General features: G+C 43.9%; 1 protein-coding gene across 1 annotated transcript in view; it reads left to right on the top strand.

The window, feature by feature from the left end:
• The window catches only part of LOC137621502 (pre-rRNA-processing protein TSR2 homolog), a 41,082-nt gene extending 16,814 nt beyond the window's left edge, over positions 1-24,268 (top strand). The window contains exon 5 of the mRNA XM_068351854.1: positions 24,049-24,268. Within this exon, the coding sequence (XP_068207955.1) occupies positions 24,049-24,207 (159 nt within the window). The 3' untranslated portion in view covers positions 24,208-24,268. The remainder of the gene's footprint in view (positions 1-24,048) is intronic.
• Positions 24,269-25,784: the final 1,516 nt, after the last annotated feature.

Here is a 25,784-nt window from a genome sequence, read left to right as displayed (position 1 = left end):
ATTTTTATAATAAAATAAATTTTTGAATATACTTACCCGGTGATTATATATTAAAGGACCCTCCCTTCCTACCCAATAGAGACCCAGTGGACCGAGGAGAAAATTGATTTCTGTGTTTACATTGAGTACTGAGTACCTGCACGACAGATGGCGCTGTTGAAGTACACCCCCTACCTGCTTAGCGATCGCTGGCTGATTTTTAACGTAGAGTTTTCTGTCGAGCAACAGAGTTGCAGCTTATATAATCACCGGGTAAGTATATTCAAAAATTTATTTTATTATAAAAATAACATTTTGTTGATAGATATTTTAAAAGGAAAGATGAACGTAAAACAAGATTTAATTGAAGCTATAAATTATGTGGAATTACTGTTAAAAAATTATTTATTTCTTACAGTGTTCCATAACTGGAATGCAAACCACGCTATTTATTAGGGGTACTGTATTACTTTAGGTGGAGCTGAAATGACGAGCCATTGAAATTTAGCGGGGGTTAACTACCCACACCGCTAGTTAGAGGGGGTAGGGGGTGGTAGCTTGCTACCACTCCCCCTCACACACCTTTGATTTAGCTCACTTTAGTTTTGGCTCGGATGGAGAGCTGATGTTTCTGCTCTTCCTCCTCGTCTATTCTGGACTGCCATTAATTTTTGTCTTTTAACTTGCTTTTTCTTATATATATATATATATATATATATATATATATACTGTATATGTATGTACAGTAGGGTCCCGAATTATGCGAGAATTTGGTCGATAAAAGGCCTCGTGTAATTGGAAATTCGTATATTTCGAAACACATCATGGCGGCAAACAGCAACCTACCCATCAATTTTTTTTTCACTCCATTTCTAGCTTTCTAGCTATATATATACTGTATATACACTGTGTGTGTATGTATGTATGTATATATTATATATATATATAAAACATATATATATATATATATATATATATATATATATATATATATATATATATATATATATATATATATATGTATATATATATATATATATATATACTGTAGCTTTTATCTTAACAATACTGTAAGAAATCCTTCTTATAGATTTTTTTTATAAAATACTGTACAAAATTTCTTTTATGGATAAATAAAACAATAAAAAGTTGTTAAAGTTTTGATAATTTTCTATGACTAGTATTTACTACTGTACTATGCATAGCTTACTGTTTTCAGTATTTTCCGAATGATGTAGAATTATTTCCTATAGATACAAAAAACAAAAAAGGGTTTTCAAGGTTTGATACAGTACGTATCTAGCAATAGTTAAAAATTACAGTATAGTACTGTATATCCATGATGACACTCCCACACGTAAACACGGCCAGTAGGCGCAAGTGTACACTAGGCTGCTGTACGATAATCACGCTTTTTTTGCCCTGAGCGGTCATTTCACTAATGATAATTTTTCAAAGTTAATATAATTTCTTTATGCTTATAATTCGTAATTATAGTTAAAAGTAGGGATATTAATTAAATGGTTGAGTAAAAAAAACAATTAATACTACTATTATTTAATTTCAAATGGCTACATAATACTGAATATTCTAATGGGTTCTTTTTATCTTCAATCGTAAATCTTACGCCTGGATAAGCAACAAAAGGAAAGGGATAGGTCTCTCCTCTCTCTCTCTCTCTCTCTCTCTCTCTCTCTCTCTCTCTCTCTCTCTCTCTCTCTCTCTCTCTCTCTCTCTCATATCGTTTCCTGTATAGTTTTCAAATATGTTCGTCATACATTTGTACATTATTTATCCACTTTATTCTCTCTCTCTCTCTCTCTCTCTCTCTCTCTCTCTCTCTCTCTCTCTCTCTCTCTCTCTCTCTCTCTCTCTCTCTCTCTCTCTCTCTCGGCGTTTCCTTTCCCTTTATAGTTTTGTGAAATTTTGTTGTCCAGTCATTCGGTAATGAGAAGTCATTTTCGCTTTCGGCATCGAAAGAAAACTTTGTTTCTTCAATATACTCATCACTGGAAGATTCAGAACTAGTGCTCTCATTATCAAACAGGTTATCATTATCAAATTCCACAACAAGAATATCATTTATTTCATCTAAAGAAATAATCTTCCTCTTTAGACCTTTCATTACAAAAGGAACAACAAATAACCACTTATGCATGAACGCCCGAGCGCACTGATAGGAAACCACAGTTTTGTAACATCAAGCTACCTTCAGAAAAATAGTTGCCAGACATCATATAAGTTTCTATTCACAGTCCCCATATGCTGAAAGTGTTGCCAAGTGGTGATCCTATACTTACTATACGAGTAAAGTAACATCACGAGACTGACGGCTTGTAAAAGGCAATTAAAGTCATGAACGGAATATACAGTTGAAGGCGGTACCGAGTAGATCGTGGTGAACGGTTTATCACGTGGGTGACGCTTAACAGGTTAAAAAAACATTTTATATAGTTCGGTATTTTCTCTATCCATCCTCTCCCAGAAAACCTTCAAATGTGAATTATCGGAATGTGTGCAGATCTTGGCAGTGCGATAACTAGTTAGCGACTGAGAATAAAAAAAAATAAAAAGCCCGATTGACGATGCTGATGAAGAGGATATCGAATACCGATTTTTCCCTAATTGATTTTTTCTACGTTCTGTCTAATCCAATGTACAGTACATTCTTATGTAAAGGGCGAACCCCAACATTTCTTGATGCTGCTACACTTTAATTATAGATATTTTACCACCTATTTATAATCTTTATTTATAATAACATCTTTAGTAAAAGCTCTTCAATATCACTTTCAGGAGTAAATGCGCTTATGATCGACGATGAAACGTAAAAAAAAACGTTTTCCTATTAAGAAGGCGTTTTTTTTAGGAAAAAAAAAAACAACACGAAACAAAATTGCTCATATTTCATATAATTTGATTTTCTAAGGATAAATAAAACAATATTAATTATAACATTATTATTACATAGTACCTGGTAAGATATCTTTTGCCGCAAAAGTTAACCTATAGACAGATGTTAAAATTGGTTAGCGAGTTCGTTATGATCGGCGATGGAACGTACTAAACAAAGTAATGGGTTTGGTTGTGGTGACATGTTTGGCAGTAGCATGATATAAAATAGTCTTTATTTTGATGGTTTTTAATTTAAAGTTTAATGAATAAGGATATTTCACCATAATCACAACGTAAGTATAAAAATTAATTAGTACAAATATGGAATATTATACATATAGGTGTTGGACAGTTAGGCTAGGCCTAGCGACAAGTTCACACAACAGATGGGCAAACCTTAACATTTTTCATCCAAAACTAGTCTTAAAATGTTTGAACAGAAATCTTTCTCTCACATTCTCCCCCCCCCCCCACTTCTCAGACATCGGGGAACCATCACCCCTCCCCCCCAATACAATTAAGAAAACAATAGATTTCCTATGCTTCGCGGTGCTTGACTCGCGGATTTAGAATGCTCCTCGCAGATACAGGAAAATTAAATTTTAAAAACTATCGATCGCGTAATTGAGGAATCGCGTACTTAGAACACGTGTAATTCGGGACCCTACTGTATGTATGTATGTATGTATTTATATATCTATATCTATATTTATATCTATCTCTATCTATATATATATATATATATATATATATATATATATATATATATATATATATATATATATATATATATATATATATATATACAGTATATGTATATATATATATATATAATATATATATATATATATATATATATATATATATATATATATATATATATATATATATTTATATATACATATATATATATATATACAGTATATAGATATATATGTGTATATATATATATATATATATATATATATATATATATATATATATATATATATATATATATATATATATATATATATATATATATGTGGGCTCCGACCCGTACCGCCCAGTGAAATGCTCCTTTAACATCATTTCTAAGCTAAAAACTGCTATGAATTTACCAGAGAAAAATTTGTATAGGAATGCTAGGTTGAACCCAGCTCACTCACCTTAATAAGGTATTGGTATAATACTGGGGCGCTGAATAAATCACAACCAGAGGCCTCGCACCATTTAGATATCTCCTGTCAATATCCCCAAACAGCGAGGTGCCGTTAAACATCCTACTACTACTAGCAATCCCACGCCAGTGACGTCACTCCTTTTTCATAGCACCACTATTTAATCCTTATTTTGCCTTAGTGTGTGAATTTCGCTGGTTTTTTCTGGATTTACCTCAAGATGTCGGACTCCAATGTCACTCCATCTAAGTTAAGTACCAGATCTATGATTTTTGAGATTTTGGAGGGGGCCTTGCCCTTTTTTGCTTATACGGTATTATAACAGTTTTATTTTTCACGACCCCGCGTGGGTCTTTCATGGCGCTTGGCTCCCTCCTATCTCTCTCTCGTTTCGTTCTTAACGCTTTTCAATGAGTCCTCCATACTGATTGTTTCTCGTTATGAACTTGATTGGTATTCACGGTTCACACACCGTATTAAATTTTTATATTGATGTCCTGTTATTACGATAACAGTTATTACATATACGTGTGCGTATTATATATATATATATATATATATATATATATATATATATATATATATATATATATATATATATATATATATATATATATATATATATATATATATAAAAACATTCTTAATATTTATGTATATATATACAGTATATATATATATATATATAGAAATGTTGTAAGTTTCCTTTTCATTATTTGTGCTGTGCGTGTGATACATATACGACAGGTTCTTATGACACTTGCGCAAGGCCAGGACGCTTCCCTTCTTGGGGAACAACCTCTCCCCCTCTGGTCCATTGGTCTTCCTGTCGGGATGTAACCGTTGACTCGGCCGCCGCAGGGGAATCGTCATCCATTGGTCTTCCTGTCGGGATATAACCGTTGACTCGGCAGCCGCAGGGGAATCGTCATCGTCTGGACCCTCCTCATTCAACTGTTGTCTGGCCTTTTCCCTTTCCTACGGGAAACATGGATTACGGAGCGAAGGGAGTATGGCCTCTCAGAGATTGACTACGCTCTTTCTCTTCTCAAGGTCGTTCACCTTTCAACGACAGTGTACTAATGGGGGGAGCACCTTTCCCATTCGGGGGTTTTCTGATTGTTTTTCTCAATTATTTTAGTGAAATTATAATTGTTTGTAATTTTAACTTTTCAGCTTCTCCGTGGGGAACACTTCCCTTCGGAGGATCAGTGGTTCTTACTATTAGTGAATATTCTTAGCTGATTTAAATAATTGTAATTCTTGTTTTTATTACAGTTACACCACTCCCCCTTCTCCCGAGGATGTCGACTGGGGAAGGGAGGGCGCAATACTTATTTTATGTTGTTCCCTCGGTGGTCCTCTTCGGAGTTCCTCCCTAGGGAATTTTCTGTTATATAATTTATTTTATTTTTCCTCGGCTATGCAGTTTTCTTCGTTCGACTAAGAGTGCTGACGAAGCAGAGCTGTTCTTTTCATGCCTGGGGAATCTGCTGTCACTGCCGTCCCTCAGAGGACGTCATCATGGGCGTTATCCCTTCTACTAGAAGTACGCCCGTGACAACATGATCAGCACTTCAGATCATCATAGAATGCTACCAGGAGGTTCACCTCCAGGAGTTGGACAACTTTTGTTTCCAAAGGAAAGTTTCCTCCCCAGGTGTGAGGTTGCTTCTCTCTTCCGAGGGAGAACTTCCCACATCTTAATCACTTCATCGACTCCGACTGCTGTTGCTGCCTTCGCCTAGACTACTCTTCCCCCTTGCTGAGTCTCTCTTCCTTCAGGGGCAGAGCATAGTCTTAAGCAAGTCTCTCCTGCGAAGTGATCACCTCTCTCGTTTGTGAGAGGGGCCACTCATAGACTCCTCCTCGGAGGATCGCTACTGCTGAAGGTCAACTTGATGATCCACCAGCTCTTGTGGGCATCATCCATTCTCTCAGAAGTACGCCCGTGGCAACACCTGATCAGCACTTCATCTTCGAGGAAAGGTTGTTTCCCCCCTCCGAGGGAGAACTGCCTGCATCTTAATCACTTCTCAGACTCTGACTGATTCTCTCTTCCTTGCCCTCTCTGTCACGAGAGGGGCCACTCATAGAGTTTCCTCTTCGGAGGATCGCTACTGCTGAAGGTCAGCTTGCTGGTCCACCGGCCCTCATGGGTGTCATCAGTTCCTGATCGTCCTACTAGCGCAACCTTGCGCTGCAGCTTAGTCCCTGGACTTCGGTCCTGGACTCTTCTATCGACCTTTCACAGGCGCCATCGGTGAATGTTCGCCCTTCCAAAGGGCACATCCCAGTTCCTGATCGCCCTGCCAGCTGACCTGCCGACCTACCAGCGCAACCTTACGCTGCAGTTAGTCCTTGGACTTCGGTCCTGGACTCTTCTGTGGACTTTTCCCGGTCGTAATCAATGGATGTTCGCCCTTCCAAAGGGCTCATCCCAGTTCCTGGTCGTCCTGCCAGCTGACATGCCGACCTACCAGCACTACCTTATGCTGCAGTTAGTCCTTGGACTTCGGTCCTGGACTCTTCTGTGGATCGTTCCTGCTCGCGCACGCGCCCCCTCAGTTTTCCACGCGCGCGCCAACTGTCTTCCCCGCACGTGCACCAGCCCTCTTATGCGCACGCCAGCAGTCTTCCGCACGCGCCAGCCCTCTTACGCACAATCGCATGCCCATGCACCCTCCCTTGCGCAACCATTTACACGCTTCTGCGCATTCTAGGGAGACTGCACAAAACCTTACACAGTGCCGTACTGCGTGCCAGCGCTCAGCTGCGCTCTCATATCTAGCACCCTCCTGCTCACTTGCGCTCTCAGATCCAGCGCTCGCCAATGCGCCAACTCTTCACAAAGAGCCAGCGCTTACCTGTTCGCCAGTGCTCTTCTGCGCTCTCAGACCAGCGTTCTCTTGCACAGTAGCGGTCTCAGATTCAATTGGGCCAGTGCTCGCAGATCCAATGCTCACCAATGCGTCAGCTCTTGCCAAAGAGCCAGCGCTCTTCTGCGCATTTACCGAAAACTGCGATTCAGCAGAATCTGAGCACTAGCATCATTCTGTGTGCCATCGCTCCAGTACTCTCCTGCACACTCGTGCAATAGGTAAAGAATAAAACTTTTTGGGCAGGTCACCATTGCCCCATTCCTCTCCCCGCAAACGCATAACATGGCCGCTGGGAAAAGAGAAAAGAGGCTTCACAGAAGGATTCAAGATCTCGAAGATTCCATCTTTCAAGGGGAATCAAAACGGGGAATCCTTGGTCTCTATCTCTTCTGAAGTTTTTTCTTGACAGTATTACCGTCAGCAAACAAGGAAGCATCAACAGACTGATCTCTAGATCACCGTTTGCTGATCGCTAGCTCGCCGATCACCAGATCGCTAATTGCTAGCTCAGCTCTGATCATTGACCTTAGTCCCTCCAATGACTAACGATCTCCGATTGCTAGTGTGCCAATCATCGATTGCTAGTCAATAACCAGTCATCAGCTTGCTGATCACTAGATCACTGATGTGCAACTCATCTTTCTTCGATCATCGAATTCAGCTCGCTGATCACTGACCAGCCAGGAGGGACCATAGTCAGCCTGCTGATCTCTGACCAACCAGTAGGGACCATAGTCAGCCTTGCTGATCTCTAGCTCACTGATCATTGGTCCGCGATCGATCGCTGATCATCAATGGCTTACCATCACCAACTGACTATCATTAAACAATTCTGCTGTCTCTCGGGGCTCTCAAAGCAGAATACCAACTCATTTATTGCCAACCTACCTTGGCTAACGGACCAGACAGCCTTCGTCTGCCTGTCAGTTACCATCTTCGGCTCACAGACCGCCGATTCAGCGTCAACAATCTCCCATGCGAAAGGATCCGCAAGGAGCTGTCCCTTTGGGTCGATGTCCACACCATGTTGGAGTTCGGACAAGGGCTAAGACTTCAGGTCTTCATTTGCACACTGGACCTAAAGGACTCATACTTCCAGGCCCAAACCATCCATCTAGGGAAGTTGGAAGATTCAGTCTAGACCAACAAGAAACACCAGTTCAGGGCACTGTGCTTCGGTCTTTCCACTACACCCATCCTGGTCTCACAAGGATCGGCTTCTGTCTCCTCCGTTTCGGGATGACTGACTGACCTTAGCAGACTCAGTGGCAACCTTGCATTAGCACCGGAACTTCTGAAGTCTTTTTACCAAGATCCAGTGATCAAGGTAAACCTGTGGAAGTCTTCCCTACTTCCCTCTCAGAAGACTGGTGTATCTGGGGATGATTCTAGACACCAATCTCCACAAAACTTTCTCAAAACGAGAACTCCCATCCCAGAGTGACTTGAGTCTGATTGGAATCAGGCCCTCGATCCCCTAGACATTCTGACCCTCATGGGACCAGAAGTTTGGACGAACCTCAAGGGATGGGTGTCAGTCGAGAATCTACGGATTGGTATAACCTTCTCATCCTTCCCCACCCCTTGTACTTGATGCTGTGCTTAGAACACATCAAAAGAAGAGAGGAGGGACCATAGTGCTGCACCACACGACCTCAGCCCTCTGGACAGAGTCCGAAAGTACCTTCACTTAAATCTCTTAAGAGATGATGGCCAACTTTCCGGTCATTCAGCAGCCTTATTTTTCCACATAGAGGCTCACATCGACAAGCAAGAAGGAACTTGTTCGCAGCGTCTTCCCATCTAACAGTACAAAACACTAAGATGGGCCAAAGTCCGTTCGATGCCACTATCAGCCCGCTTCATTCCAGACTAGAGGAATGTGCTCGCCAACAATCTGTACACAGCATCTCAAATAAGGTATACCGAAATGTCTTTGGATCACCTTGTAGCTGACAAAGCCCCAACTTTGTGGGGTCCTCCAACTAGGGATCTGTTCGCAACGCCCCTGAACCTCAGGCTGCCATTGCTCCCCATCCCTAGACCCCAAGGCTCTATGGCAAAAAACAGGCCAACAACGGTGGGTACAACAGTGATGTTTACGTCTTGTCCCTGTTTTATCTGGAGAAGGGCACTCAAGAAGGCTTGAACATCGGTCAGCCTCTCAAGGACTCTCATAGCTCCGCTATGGCATTACGCAGAACGGTTTCCAAAGCTTCTGCAGCTCCTGATAGTCTCCAAGAAAACCCTCTCCACATCACAGACAACCCACTTTGACACCTACCACAAGCTATAGCTTTGGTATGATTGTATGCCTGGAGACTACCCAGTACCTCCTCTCTCACAGAGGCTTTTCACAATAAGTTGCGAAAAGGTTGTCTAGATATCTGAGGAATTCCTCAGCATCAGTCTACCAGGCAGTATAAAGTCTTGTGTGGTTGGTATCATGGGAAAGTGTCTCTTCACTTGATACCTCTATTTCAGCAATAGGGAAATCCTCGAGTATATGCAAGAGGAAAAGACCCCCTTTTCAGTTTCAATAGGTAAAGACAATCACTCAACCTTGAGTCCTCATCTTTAAACTGAAATGAAGGGACATCCTCTCATCGGTAGATCTTTCCTAACTCATACGGACTTACAACTTGCCTTTGTCCAGTCTGAATTGAGACCTTCCTCTCAGAACATGGTTCAAATTCTCCAGTCTCTGAAGAGACCTCCTTATGTTCCACTTCACCAGGCAACAAATTTTCACCTGGCATAAGAAGACAATGTTCCTATGCACTCTGACAGCAGCCATACGAGTCAAGGAACTTCATGGTCTCTCTTTCGACATTGCCCATTAATGAGAAGGGCGAAAGGCAATGTTCAGTTTCGTCCCCGAATATGTCGCCAGATACAGTCTCCAGAGGTGACAGATCCTACACAAGTCTCCACTCGGTAATGGACGATCCAGATCATCCGTTACGATACCCAGGGTAAGGTATGAGACTCTACCTTAAGAGAACAGCAACAGCCCACCCAGGACCCTTCTCTTGTCATCAGCACTGGGAGAGACTAAAGGAGGATCACCAAAACATCATCTCAACATGACAACTCACGATGTCAGGGGCATAGTTATACCACTGGCCCTTATAAGCAGATTACTGGTTTTACAAGAAAGGATGTGAATGCTCCAGGTGACTTTCACAACCTTTGTCCTGCAAGACGTGACCCACAGGAACTCGATATGATCTCTATCTGTCCGGTGGTGGCTGGGTGTATACCTCAAGCTCCTTATTGGACAAGTAGCAGAAGGTTGAGGGCACTGTTACCTGGTGTTAGTCTGCGTGAATGAAAAGATTTGACTGGCTCTTATTCTTTTCTTCATCCTCCCCTCTCATGGGGAAAGCAGCATCGTGGGTTCTCTGCATAAGCTGACCTCAAACCACTGCAGGTAAACCATGCTCCCTTGTGTACCTAGTATTAAGCTAATACTGTTGCGTCCCCATACCCTGGCGAGGTGGTATTGGGAAAGTCTTGGTTACAACAGTTTTTCCTACAAGAGACTCGGGATAACTTTACCTAGACAGTCACACTTCTGCATATCTCAACACACAGTTTGCATAGGCCGCGGACCTTGCATAGGAAGGTTTTAGCGAGGCGTAGGGACTCCTTATTTTTGAGTACTATTATACTCAGATAAGTAGCCCCCTGGTAAATCCAAAAGCCAGATTGGCAGGGACCTCCACCCTTCCTAATGGGTGAGTCACCTCTAATAAATAACGTGGTTTGTATTCCAGTTATGAAACAAATGACAAATTCGTAGATAATTTGTATTTTTCGTAACTATAAAAACCTTAGCTATTTTTACAAACTTGCCCGCCAGCCCTATCCCCCTTGAAGTCCTACCTCCAAGCAAAGTGAGCTAAATCACAGGTGTGTGAGGGGGAGTAGTAGCAAGCTACCTACCCCCCTACTCCCGCTAACTAGCGATGTGGGTGGTTAATCCTTGCTAAATTTTAATGGCTCGTCATTTCAGCTCCGCCGAAAGTAATACCCCTAATAAATAGCTAAGGTTTGTATAGTTAGGAAAAATGCAAATTATCTACGAATTTGTCATGTTTAGAAAGCCAGACCCATGGAGCATCTATTAAGAAACTAACTGTACTTGTATATTTGGTTAGCTTTTATTCAAATTACTTTATTACCCTTTTTATGTAGTACAGTATATCATCCCTCCAATTTTCCTATCTATGAATGTCATAATGAATATCAACATATTAATTTGCTTCTACACAAATACAAACCTTCATCTTTTATTGTTATAGGAGTATGTTCAGCACAGGCTGGACATTGTCATTGAAGCTTTGCAGAAAAGGTAGTAATTGTTGGCAGATAGGCGAGTTGATGTGTACCTCCCACTCTCATGGCATATGCAGTTCATTTTTTCCTACTGCAAGGTGAATGGATGTAAATGCGGCACTGTGGCCAACAGCTGGGTATTGACATGTTATTTTCTATAGGGATTTCGGTCATACAGTACTCCCCAAGTTGGTTGATACAGTAGAGGGATCTATACAATATTGAATAATCTGTTCCTACAAAGTTGTAAACAGTAGACTTGTATGAGAAAGCATATTGATTTTTATATTGTATATGTTTTGCTTTTATATCATTATATTTAATTTTTGTATTAAATTAGAATTGTGAAAGTGAAACTGATGATAGGAGGATTTTAGTTTTGTGTCTACCCTATTTAACTATGAGTAACTTAATTATTATAATTTAATATTAGGCTAAAATTCTTGCCAATTGTGGTCGCAAGTTATTTATTCTATCTTCTGATTTGTACTCTTGGTATTGTGCATGGTACTTTTCCTGTCTAACAGCACTCCATTGTTATCGATGACAAAATTTTTGTACTATACTGCCAAGTGTTTAGTGTGCCTGGTCCTTGGTTTTGATGGTCTAAGACATACTTGAATTTGAGGGTTTTTCTGTCATTGCTTGGTACCAATATGTTAGACAGGTTCTGGTTCTTTATACTGACATATACTATTGCTTTTATCCCATGTCTCTGTACTTTGGTTGATTAAACATTCAGAGGTTCTTCTTTCTCTCATACTGATGCTTCCTTTTAATTTATCCCTCTCCAAGGGATTTAGTCGAGTAAAGAGCAAAGGTATGCAAATGGTTGACTATCCTTGAGCTTGAATTGTTACCTACAAGTGTCAGTTCCAGAGTCTGTTCCAGGTATGCATCTATATGGATAACACCTTATCTTTGTTGGATCAGAGTTTTTACCAGAATTTTTATTGTGGTATCCAGGAATTGCCAACTTTCGGCCAAGGCAATCTGAATACCCAGGTGTCTGCAGCTCGTGTGCCCACATTTACAATATGTGCACAAGAGATATTGAAACTTCTTGTTCCTTAAGAGCTTTAGTTAGTTTTGGAAAAGATTTTCATCCTTGAAATCTTTTTCTTACAGAAAGAAGTCTCACGTTACCATTTGTCGCTTTTGGAGTTAAATAATGGTGCCTACTTGAGGACTGGTACCTTCAGGGTTAGTTGCCCTAAGCATGGGTTTGTGTATCATCTATGCTGTTACATCTATATTCAGTAACCAATACTTACATCATAGGTCATGAGAATGTAGCACAGAAAAAAAAATTTTCTCATTTTCTTGAGATATGGCTGAAGGCAGAAGTGAGAATAAGAAGCAAGTTATGTCTTTATCCTCCATCAAAGCAGTCTCCTTCTCTTCATTATTTTGCTCTTGTAGAAAGGAGTCTTGCAGGAAAGCTTCCCAAGAGCTATATACTGTAAACAGGACCCACTATATCCCTAACCTAGTTTATTCCCATGTTTTGACCACAATCAAATTTCCTGAGTAACCACATAAAGGCTCCCTGATACCATCAGATGCTTAGATATAGTACAAAGATATGGCTACCAGGTACATTACCACAACCCCTTATTTTCCTTCTCTCCTCCCTTTGGGGCTACAGCCATACTGAATATGCGCTTGACTAACAAGCATGCTGCCAGGTTACATGTTAAGTCTTGTTAGAACATCTTATTTTTTTATGCTTAGTCATGAAAGAAGTGATTTCCCTTGTCCTGTTTTTAACAAAGGGTGAGGGTGGTAATAAGACTTAACTCCCAACTCTTTGATTACTTGTGTGTGTTGGGGTGATGACTGCCTTCAAAATTCTTATTGAATTATTAAGGGAGGGAAGTTCTTCCTTTTTATTTTTCTTGTATAGACATTTTCTCACTAAAACTATTATTTGTCTGGGCCCTAGCTGCTTTAACCATCTCCCATTTATGGCTGATAAGTTTTCTGGGGTATTTTTTTCTGGGAATGAACCTTAGCCCATTGGTTCAGAATTACTGTACTACTTCCCGTTAATGAAGGAGTCATCTATTAAAGGTCAAAGGTTTGTATTTGTGTATGAATAAATGGCAAATTTTAAAGAGTAATACATATTTTCCATAGGTGAATAAACCTGACCCCTTTAGTTATCATTTCCCACATCAGTCTCCTTTCTATAGTTCCATGGTCAAATGAAAAAGGGAAAAGCACAAGTAATAAGATTTGCCAGCACTCACTCACAAACAATTACTACCGTACCTTTTTACTAATATTCAATGACCATTTCTTGCTCATGCCCAAGCTACTCCTATATCAAAATTTGCCATTTTAATAGCAGATCAAATGAAAGTTGAATCAAAATAAAGAAAATTTGCAGTCTGGAAATTACTATATATACTCGTGTAACAGCCTATCTCACATATTGTGTGACCCCAAAAATTCTGACCCATAAAATATGATTTTGCCGTATATCTCGTGTATCATGCAAGTTACTATTTGAGAAACTAAATTAAACAAGATTTACATTTTTACTCCATTTCTTTATTCCTTCTACTTCAATGGGTTAGAAAATTAAAAGACAAAGTTAAAAAGTATTGCTAGTAATGTTATAATCATTGCGTAAATGCATACAGCTAAAATAACAACCAAACCCCCCCCCCCCCCTCCCCCAGAAAACAGTTGTTTTGTTATCAATGCTCAAATCAGATAGCAGATGTTTAGTTTGCATATCGATATTGTACAATAGTAAAAGAAGATAAGACTGACATTTTTACATTATACCCTTATTCACTATGGAGGAAAGATTAAGAAAATGTACTGCCAAATATAAACTAACAAGCCGTAAATGAAGGCAAGAAAACAAACAATATTCTGTTTGGAATCGGAAAAGCTGCGTCCGAAACTGGAGGAAACATTAGGGCAATTTATTGGGAGGCTATAAATTTGCAAATCGCGTAATTAAATGTAAAGGCCGAATTTCGAAGATAAAGTTACAAAGTGTCTGAAAACAGAGAATATAATTTTGTTATAACACGATATAAATGATTTGTTAAGCTTTATAATCAAGCACCTCAGGGCTAAAAAAAAAACTATAAACTAGCGTACATCGGCAACATGAATGAAACTCCGGTTAACTTCTATATGCGATTTAACTCGACAGTAAATAAAATATGAGAGAAGTATTTCAAATGAAACTATTGAAATTAGTATGCTATTTGGAAAATGATAGATTAAGTAAAGATAGTTTCGTTTAAGAAATATGAAATATCCTTCGGTATTCTGTTTTAATCAGCTGATTTGGAAAGTGTAGAGGAGTGTTGATTGACTTTCAAACGTAAACAATGGAATAGATTATGATTTGCATGGTTTTGTTTATAAATACGTTACTAAAATATGAATATTTTATGCATTATTATTGGATAAAGTTAAGTATAACATCAGTTTAATGAAAATCGAGTTTATTTCAAAAACAGTATATTTATTTTTCTTACCCCAGTAAATGGATATACAATTTGAACGACGACGTAGTCTAGTCCAAGAGCGCATATGCTAATTTGATATCTCGTGTATGATGCGACCCCCTTGAATTTAGCTTCAAAATTAGTCTTCAGAACTCGCATGTTACCTGAGTATATAAGCTAGTACTAGACAAGTTTCCAAGTACCGTTAAGTCCAAGCCACGGTAGATTTGTCATAAAATCTCCACTATTACCCCCAAGGTCAATAAATGAAAGCAACTAGAACTTTGCAATAGGTGGCAAAACAATGTATAGTATATTGTTTGGGAGACAACAAGAATTAAGACATGTTGTTTATGATTTAACCTCACAGAATCAACTTTTATGTTACAATTACAATAAGCTTCATTTTTCTATGCAGTCAATCCTTGACGTACCTGGTTTTTATTTTAGACCCCGTCATAAATGGAAAAATGTAATGAAATAAAATCGCCTTTTTTAAAATATCATAATACAGTACAGTACATTGTACGGGATGGTTACATGTGTGGTTGTAATTTGAACACACAATTTCTAGGTTCCTGATTACTTGAGAGGCTAAATGTTATATAAAAATATTGTACTACAGTACTGTATTCCCCATATTTTGTTCGGTACTGACAGTACCATCTTATCTACAACTATTTACAGAGCACTAATTGCAATGAACCAAGAATTACTTGTATGCTCAACTTGCAGATGGCTTTTTTTATGTACTATATACAGTACTGATAGTGTGAAAGAATATCTTTGTTCCGTAACCGAAATACAAACCACGCTATTTACAAAGGGTATTACTTTTAGCGTAGCTGAAATGGCGAGCCATTAGAATTTAACGAGGGTGTATTACCCCCGCGCTAGTTAGCGGGGGGGTAGGGGAGTGGTAGCTAGCTACCCCTCCTCCCCCTCACACACAGGTGAATACTCACTTTCACTTTTGGCTCGGACTGTGACAGACGTGTCTGTCTTGGTCCTCGCTTGGCAGCCATTGTCTGTTTTGTCTTTACTTAATCGCTTACTTTTCTTTTACTCAATATATATGTAAACATGTTTTCATGTTTGTATATATATTTGAGTATAGAAATAAGTAAGTTTCCTTTTCAGATGTGTGTGTGTAGTGTACGATATCTACGTGGAGGCCTCGGCAGTTAGGCCACCACGGCCTAATTTTATGGGTTGCGATCGAGTTTGACTTCGGTCTTTCTCTCTCTCTCTCTCTTGAGGTCGTTCACCCTTTTACTATGTTTTACTACGCCCTTGTAGCTTCCTTCCCGTGTGGGTGGGGTTGCTACGCCGTACATTTTGTCTCAATTAGTTTATGAATCTAATTGTAGTTGTTAATTTTTCAGCTTGTAGAACGATTCCTTTCGGGGTTTTCGTTTTTTCTTTAGTGTTCATTCATTTTTAAATTACATAATTACATAGTTACATAATTATAATTGTTATAATTCTGTTTTGGTTACAGCTCTCCTTCCGCGAGTGTAAGTGGTTGTGAGGGCACGTGCCTGTTGTGTAATTCTTGTTCCTTTTCCTCGGGATTCCTCTTCGGAGCCTTCCCGAGGGAATGAATGTGTACTAATATTATTTGTTTTATTTTTTTTTACAGTTACCGATCTAGTTCGTTTCTGTAATATAGCAACGGTGTGAGCTGTCTGGTTGAGTCCTGGGGATTCGGCTGTTGCTGCCTCCCCCCTTGTATTGTCGTCAGGGGCGTGTCTCCTTCTACTGGTAGTACTCCCGTGTCGACGGACAGCTCTCCAGTTCATTTTAGAACAGTCAGGAGGCTTGCCTCCTTGGGCGGATAACTTTCCTTCCGAGGGAAGTTTTTTCCTGTCCAGGCTTGAGCTTTTCCTCTTTTGGGGGGTTCTTCTCTTGCCTTTTTTTCGTGCGACTATGCTCTTGGTGCTGAGCGGTCGCACCTGCAGTTTCGCTCAAGGGGCTGGGCAACTGCAGGAGCTCCTCTTCGGAGGATTGCCCCTCTTAGGTCACTGGCTGACCAGTCTCTTCCACGAAGTGTTTCTCTTTCGTTCGCGAGAGAGTACACTCATAGAGACTCCTCTTCGGAGGTTTCTTCTGTTGCTGTTGGCCTCCCTCGCCGTATGGCCCTCCGTCCGCCTCGTCGTAAGGGCCTCTCATCTCCCTATAAGGGTGCTTGAGGCGCCTTTTTGAATCTCCGTTTGCAGCCTACAACTTCTTTTTCTCGATCTTCCGTCTTGGTGCAGATGGACAGCAGTCTAATCTCGTCTTCCGACGGGCAACGGTCTTCCCGACGGACAACGGTCTTCCCGACGGACAGCGGTCTTCCGACGGACATCAGTCTCCCGGCGGACAACGATCCCTTCGGGGCAAAGGGTTGCCCCCACGGGGGTTCTTCCCTTGCGTGTCAGGGTTTCCCTGCGCGCCCTTCTGTTCGTCAGCGCTCTCCTGTTCGTCAGCGCTTTCAAGATGATCTTCCCTGTGGTTCCTGTTACGTGCCCTGTGCGCCCACGTTCGCCCTCGCGATCTAGAACTTCGGTTCAGGTCGGGGTCAAGGACTCTTCTTCTTTGCGCAGGCTTCCACGCGTAGCCTTCTGCTCGTCAGCGATCATCAGCTCGTCAGCGATCATCAGCTCGTCAGCGATCATCAGCTCGCCAGCGATCGTCAGCTCGTCAGCGATCATCAGCTCGCCAGCGATCATCAGCTCGCCAGCGATCTCCAGATCGCCCACGTGTGTTACAGCTGGCACACCAACGTTCTCCAACACTTCTGAAGGAACATGGTTCGCCAGCTACTAGCTCAACTGCGGATGCTGATCGCCATCGCGCGACCCTCAACTGCAGATGCTGACCGCCATCGCGCGACCCTCAACTGCAGATGCTGACCGCCATCGCGCGACCCTCAACTGCAGATGCTGACCGCCATCGCGCGACCCTCAACTGCAGCTGCTGACCGCCATCGCGCGACCCTCAACTGCAGATGCTGACCGCCATCGCGCGACCCTCAACTGCAGATGCTGACCGCCATCGCGCGACCCTCAACTGCAGATGCTGACCGCCATCGCGCGACCCTCAACTGCAGATGCTGCTCGCCATCGCACAACCCTGAACGATTGCCCGCTTACGCATGCTGCTCCTCATCGCACCACCCTGAACGATCGCCCTCCTGCAGATGCTGATCACCATCGCACCCTTTCACGCGATCATTCACCTGCGCATGCTGCTCGCCATCGCACAACCCTGAACGATTGCCCGCTTACGCATGCTGCTCCTCATCGCACAACCCTGAACGATCGCCCTCCTGCAGATGCTGATCACCATCGCACCCTTTCACGCGATCATTCACCTGCGCATGCTGCTCGCCATCGCACAACCCTGAACGATTGGCCGCTTACGCATGCTGCTCCTCATCGCACCACCCTGAACGATCGCCCTCCTGCAGATGCTGATCACCATCGCACCCTTTCACGCGATCATTCACCTGCGCATGCTGCTCGCCATCGCACAACCCTGAACGATTGCCCGCTTACGCATGCTGCTCCTCATCGCACAACCCTGAACGCTCGCCCTCTTGCGGATGCTGATCACCATCGCACCCTATCACGCGATCATTCACCTACACATGCTGCTCGCCATCGCTTACCGCCAGCGATCTTCTTCACCTACGCGGCAGCACGATCCCTCGCCGTCACGCCCATTCCCCTGCGCGCCCGCGCGATCGCTCGCCTGCGCGCCCGCGCGATCGCTCGCCTCCGCGATCGCTCGCCTGCGCGCCCGCGCGATCGCTCGCCTGCGCGCCCGCGCGATCGCTCGCCGGCGCGCCCGCGCGATCGCTCGCCGGCGCGCCCACGCGATCGCTCGCCGGCGCGCCCGCGCGATCGCTCGCCGGCGCGCCCGCGCGCCCCGCGCGATCGCTCGCCGGCGCGCCCGCGCGACCGCTCGCCTGCGCGCCCGCGCGACCACTCGCCTGTGCGCCCGCGCGACCATTCGCCTTTGCGCGACCGTTCGCCCTCGCGCGACCATAGTTCGCGGCGAATTCCACAGCCGGTGGTAGCAGCAGGGACGCGTGCTCCTAGGCGGCACTCGGGATCACCTCCATCCAAGCACAGGTTGGTAGTGCAGGATGAAGACAGGTCAGTACAGCATTCTTCCCACCTTCTTTTCAGGCAGGAACCGTCGTGTCCTCTCCAAAGGATCGCCCGATCCCTTTCACCTTAGCGAGGATTTCGGACTCTGTGTCCTTGGAGCAGCAGACATGGTTTGATCCGCTGGCACGGGCGTTAATGAGGGTTATGAAACCAGCACTCACCGGCCAGGGTAACAAACCAGCGGCTGTCTCTCCTACGCTGAAGAGAAAGAGAGGAGTGGACTTCGTGGTGACTTCCCCCAGGGCGAAGTTGGTTCCCAAGAGGTCGGTCTCGAGGGTCCCCTCTCCTGCACGAGTACTCTCCCCTTCTCCCGCCCTGGAAGGATTTTTGGCGGGGGGGCTTTCCGTTGAAGATTTCTCCATCGGACAAGGGGTGACTGCTTACCTCTTCCTCTGGGAGCTTACCAGGTCCTTTCCCTCCTCGGTTACGGCCCGAGGTTTGGTTCAAGGAAGCTACAGGAAGATCAAGGGTACTTTCCTCCTCTCGAGCTCAGGCACCTTGGCCTTTCGTCGTTAAGTATCTACTTGCGGACAAGCTCGATGTTTTACCATCTGGACGCACTGACTGAAGGCTTCCTTCGGGTGTCTCATCTGTGGAGGTCAACGACCTCAGACACCCTTCCATCCTTGAGAAGAGTTTTGTCTTTGCCCAAGGACAGAGACTTAAACATCTGCTGTGCGGAGTAAATCGACTTCCGGTTTCACTCCTCCAAGGCGCTTTCTTCCAGACTCTGCAGGGCTCCAGCTCCCTTTTCTTTCAACCACGTCGGCCTAAGTTATCGGCTACGACAACTGGGACAAGGTGTCCAATTGCAGTTTCCTCCTGTCAGGAACAGATGGCACGGGAGACTCCCCCGGGGGGGCATAGTCCTAAAAGGAGTTCACGAACTCTAGGATTGCAGGTTTTTTTTTTCGCTGGGAGGATGCTTAAGGTTACTCATCCGAATGACAGCTTCCCGATGCCCATTCCCGCACAATCTCTGTGAGTAGCCAAGGATATCGCGCCTGCCGTCTCTGTCAGCGAATTCAGTGTCTCTGAACCTCTATGCCATAGCATCAGCAGAGTTGCCCGGTTGGGCAGAATGATCCATACCTTAGGCGAAGGTCTTCCTTAGGATCATCGACGGCTTTACCCCCGGCCCCCTCAGTCGATCCTTTCTTGTAAGGAAGGATCTGAGAGGGGATGTCCATAGTCGACCTCTCAGCCCTGATCAAGTTTGTCGAACAAACTTCGGCCAGCGTAGACCAGCAGAATCGATCAGACTGGTAACGAGGCGACAGGACTCCTTTAACCCTGGATCGGAAGGACGGGTACTTTCAGTTTCCATTCCATCCATCTTCCAGGGTGCTCGTCGAATTCAGCCTAAACTGCAAGTATTCCTGCTTATGATGCAGTGTGGCTATCCCGCCGTGGCATAGCAGGTTTGTTTCCCCAGAGAACTCTCCCTGCCTTCCTCTTGGCCGCTCAGGTGCAGACTTCCGCCTCCTCTGCTGTTTGGAGGGCTGGTCAACTCCGGTAGGCTCGGGTTTCGACCTTCTTCAGCGCCGGGAAAAGCTTCCGAATGCTGACCATGAGTGTGGGCTCATGGTATTTTGCTTGGAGCCTTCTCTTCCTCTGCCTCAACATCTGGAGTATCTGGCCATGATATTGAGTCAACCGCCTTACCACGTTGGAAACCCCGCTTCTCGTCCGTCCAGCGAGGTTAAGCAACGTCGGCACTTGGATGGGTGACCACCTGGGGACGCCAGATTCTGTTACCACATCCTCCGAGCCTTCCTTTCGGTTGACTGTGGCAAGACTGAGGAGAGTCGCAGTACCTGTTCTCAGTCAAGCAGAGTTTTCAGCCCTACCTTGGAACGTTTCCTAGTTCTTCTTTCCTCATTGACCCGTTTATAGTCCGAACGGTCGCCTCAGGATAAGTTCCATGTGGGGCGATCCAAGTTCCGGTGGCTTCAGGCAATGTTTAACCGGACTCCCTGGCCCTATGGGACCAGCGGAACTATTAAACCTGCAATGGGTGTTGACCTATGGAGCCTCTTGATGGTAGTAGATATTCTCGTCCTTTCCCCACATTCTTGATGCGGTTCTCGGACTCGTCAAAGGAAAGGGGGGGGGGCATGTTCCGGTCCAGGCCTATGGTCAAGACCTGAAGGATACCTCTCCATCATTCAGGCAGGCTTAAGGGCCTTAGTCTGGCCCCTCTTCAGTCCTACCGCTCCTGCCAAGTCGCCCCGTTGCGTGTCGACTTCATGCTAACCAGCAGGGGACGCATTTTCACACCTTCACATCTTGCAGTAGAGATACCGGGATGATTGAGATTCTCTCAATTCCACCATCGGCTCTCTCATTCCAGGCAGGGGAATGTTTCTCTCAGACTATCCAAGCAGAGCCTCATAGAGAGAGTGTACCTAGGGGTCTTTGACCTTGGGTAACCAGCAAGTGCTGATCTGGGGGACCTGATCGCGACAGCTTGGAACCTCAAGCTTCCGCTAGTTTTCCCCCCAGTCTCAGACCCCGAGACTCTGGCAAGATGCATTCCGGTGATGGTGGGACAACTTCAACGCCTGCGTCTTCCCTCCTTTTTGTCTGCGGACAATGGGTCTCAACAAAACCAGGTTGTCTGTCAACCTTTCAATGGGAGAGCTCCACTGGGACTATGCGCAGAACGGTTTCTGGACCCTCTGCTTCCCCTGACGGAACTCCCGGGAGAGCTTCTCCCACGGCGCAGGCTACTCAAGCAACCACACTGCGACATCTCTCCCGAACCGGGGCGTCGCTTCGGCTTCATGCCTGGAGACACTACGCTTCCTCCTCTAGAAGAGACAACCCGCTACAGTCGCGGTACGGAGGTCGCGTCATCTGCGATAGTCATCCACAGGGGTCTCCCAGGCAAAGTGAAGAGTCTAAGGTGGTTGGTGCCGTGGGAGATATACCTCTTCCCGTGAGGCCTCTTCTCCAGCAATAACGGTCTTATTGCCTTTCGGCGGGAGGAAACTCCTTTCCGCTCTTGGCAATGAAGCCTGTCGCTCAGCCTTTCCCTGACCTTCAGGCTTAAAGGAATAACTTTTTCCTGCCCGCTGGATCTATTCTCGCTCATGCGAAGCTACGATCGTCCCTGCCCTAGTCGGAGGAAGACCTCCAACTTGGAGCATGGCTCGGACTTTTAGTCCTTTAAGAGATCTTCTCAAGACCCTTTTACGACAGGCCTCGGATTGTATTCCGCCTTGGGTCTTCTGCTCACTCTGGCCACGGCCAGTGTGTAAGCAATCTTCTTGGTCTCTTACTACTCCCCCCCTTTCTAAGGAAGAGGGGAAGGCAACATTCAGGCTCGCTCCTGAGTTGTTGGCTAGACTCAGAATCTGAGGGTCCCGACCCTTCGGTCCGATTCATTCAAGATTTTGAGTCTCCATTCTGTGTCTGATGTCCCAAGACCTTCTCTTTCTTGCCAGTACAGGAATCGAGAGGTTAGCGCTGGGAACAGCTGCAGTTTGGCCTCAGTTGCAGCCGATTTGGGAACACAAGGAGGACATGGGGGGAGAGTCACCAGTACACCTCTTCAGCCCGGACTCAAGGACATTCATCTCGACCTGTCTTCAGACCCTCCCCCGTCACGTCTCCCTACAGCACGATGTTGGATACATCGCAACGTCCCTCGCCTTCGAGTAATACTACTCTGTGACGCAGGTGCTACAAGCTGGAGTCTGGAAGCGTCTGATGACCTTCGCAGCCCGCTTCCTGCAGGGCGTGACCCACAGGAGTCTCGATACGTTTTCTATCGCTCTGTGGTGGCTACACAACAGCTGGTCTAACCTCAGGCTCCTTTTTGGACAGGTAGCAGAAGGTTGAGGGCATTGTTATCAGGTTTTAGTCTGCATGAACGAAAGAAGTATGTCTGGCCCTTACTTCTTTCTTCATCATCCCCTCTACGGGGAAGCAGCATCCTGGTCTCTGCATAGCTGACCTCGAACCTCTGCAGGTAAACCATGCTTCCTTGTGTTCCGAGTATTGAGTCAATACTGTCGCGTCCCCCATACCCTGACGAGGTGGTATTGGGAACGTCCTAACCCAGAGTTCCTTCTGGAACTCCAGGTCAACTGCCTAAGACGGGTCACACTTCTTCCTTCACACACAAGCTTACGTAGGCCACATGGTTCCTTGCGGTGCAAGGAACTTGTGAGGTGCAGGGACTCCTTTTCTCGAGTGCGACTCACTCGGATTCTGAGTCCCCGGGTAAAGCCAAAGCCAGTATGGCTGGGGACTTTCCACCCTTCCTAAGGGATAAGTCACCCTTTGTAAATAGCGTGGTTTGTATTTCGGTTACGGAACAAATGACAAATTCGAAGATAATTTGTATTTTTCCTAACCATACAAACCTTAGCTATTTACACATATTTGCCCGCCAGCCCTGTCCCCCAAGACAAGTCCTACCTCTAAGTGAAAGTGAGTATTCACCTGTGTGTGAGGGGGAGGAGGGGTAGCTAGCTACCACTCCCCTACCCCCCCGCTAACTAGCGCGGGGGTAATACACCCTCGTTAAATTCTAATGGCTCGCCATTTCAGCTACGCTAAAAGTAATACCCTTTGTAAATAGCTAAGGTTTGTATGGTTAGGAAAAATACAAATTATCTTCGAATTTGTCATATTACTGTGAATTTTGAAGGGGAAAAATGAAAAATATTCTTTCCATTTCATACAAATAAACTCGACTGCAACCACATAACATTTTGATTTATTCAGGAGTTGCAGATTGATGTATTTTACATATATTGTAATAATGATCTGAAATAGAAAAAAAATGGAATAAAATTTAAAGACTGGATAGGATTTTGATGGAGAAAATTTGCATTTTCAAATTCATGTAATCATATTTTGTAGATTAAAGGGTGACTTTTTGGCATTAGCATATACATAAACTCAACTATATTATGCAAATTGATATTATCATTACTACCTATTTTATCAAATGTTTCTTAGTGAAAGTAAAATTCTGCAGAAGGCCATTACTTTATGTTAATTTTCTCCCATTTACTGTATAAGCTGCTACTGAGCTAACTGAAAAAGAACTGGGTTTAATATTTAAGTCAATGATGATTTAATCCTTGTATGTTTTGAAGGTTTAGGTTAAAATTTCATTAATTTTGTCTTTATTCAACAGGGTGACGTTTCTGGTATGGAGGCAGATGTATCTGGATTACAGTTGAATGATGGAAATTGTGAGGAGCCAGAAAGAGAATTAACAGAGTTAGAGAAGCAGCAGTTACAAGATGAAGCAGAGGGGTGGACAGTAATAAGAAAAGGAAATAAAAATAGATAGGATTTCTTGAATGGTGTATATCTAAATATTTTATCTATTTATTATTAATAAGTTGTCAGAAGACAGTTTTATCCTTCATCCTTAAATATGAAATAGTATGTAGTCAAGTGTCTGAGGAACATCTGGGGTAATTTTGTGTTGACATGTGTTTTATGTTGTCAATGATACCAGTAGACTGTGTGCGCATATATTGTACCACAATGTAAAGGTCAGGGATATGTGCATGAGTGTTGTAATTCAAGGGATATTAGTTCCTGAGTGTGGTTGGAAAAATGTATGGTAGAGTACTAATTTATAGGATAAAACAGAAAATGCAGTGTTAGAAGTACAGGGTGGTTTTAGAAGAGGTAGGGGATGTATGAATCAGATTTTTAGTTAGGCAGATATCCGAGAAATATTTGGCAAAAGGCAAGGTGTATGTTGCATTTATGGATCTGAAGAAAGCTAATGATAGAGTTGATAGGGAAGCGATGTGGATTGTGACGAGGTTATATGGAATTGGTGGAAGGTAGTTTCAATCAGTGAAGGGTTTCTACATAGGCAGTATAGCATGTTTTAGGATAGGAAATGTAGTGAGCAAGTGGTTTCCAGTTAGAGTGCGGCTGAGACAGTTTATGTGTGATGTTGCTATGGTTGTTCAATTTCTTTGTTGATGGAGTGGCGAGAGAAGTGAATGCTCAAGTGTTTGGTCGAAGATTGAAACTGATAGGCAAGAATGTTCTTGCGTGGGGGTAAATCAGTTGTTGTTTGTGGATGATACTGTACTGGTTGCAGACTTGGAAGAGAAGCATGGTCAATTAGTGACAGAGTTTGGAAGGGTATATGAAGGAAGGAAGTTGAGAGTTATGAGATTCACGAGAAGGAAGGGTAGTGATAGGTTGAATGGAGAGTTACTTGAGGAAGTAGGTCAGGTTAAGTACGTGGGGTCTGTTGTTGTAGCAAATGGAAGCAGATGTACGTCAAGAGAGTGAATGAAGGATGTAAAGTGTTGGGGGCAGTGAAGGGAGTGGTGAAGAATATAGGGTTAGGAATGAATGTAAAGAGAGTTCTATATGTGAATGTGATTGTGCCAACTGGGATGTATGGATTTTGGGAAATGAAAGTGACGAAGAGACAGAAATTGAATGTGTTCGAGATGAAGTGTCTGAGGAGCATGGCTGGTGTATCTGTTTGATAGGGTTAGGAACGCAGTAGTGAGGGTGAAAATGGGTTTAAAAAGTGATTTAGCAGCTAGAGTGGATATAAATGTGTTGAGACAGTTTGGCTACGTAGAGAGAATGGAAAGTGATTGTCTGCTGAAGAAGGTGGTTAATGCAAGAGTTGATGGGAGAAGTACAAGAGGAAGGCCAAGGTTTGGGTGGATGGATGGAGTGAAGGAAGCTCTGGGTGATAGGAGGATAGATGTGAGAGAGGCAAGGGAGCGTGCTAGGAATAGGAATGAATGGCGAGCGATTGTGACAGTTCCAGTCATCCCTGCTGCTTCCTCTGGTTGCCTTGATGACTGCTGAGGTAGCAGCAGTAGGGGATTCAGCATATGAAACTTCATTTGTGGTGGATAACGGGGGAGGGTGGGCTGT

Source organism: Palaemon carinicauda, chromosome 28 (assembly GCF_036898095.1).
Source record: "Palaemon carinicauda isolate YSFRI2023 chromosome 28, ASM3689809v2, whole genome shotgun sequence".
Lineage (NCBI taxonomy): Eukaryota > Metazoa > Arthropoda > Malacostraca > Decapoda > Palaemonidae > Palaemon > Palaemon carinicauda.
Note: the sequence above shows the minus strand (reverse complement) of the source record. Positions and strands in the feature narration are given on the sequence as shown.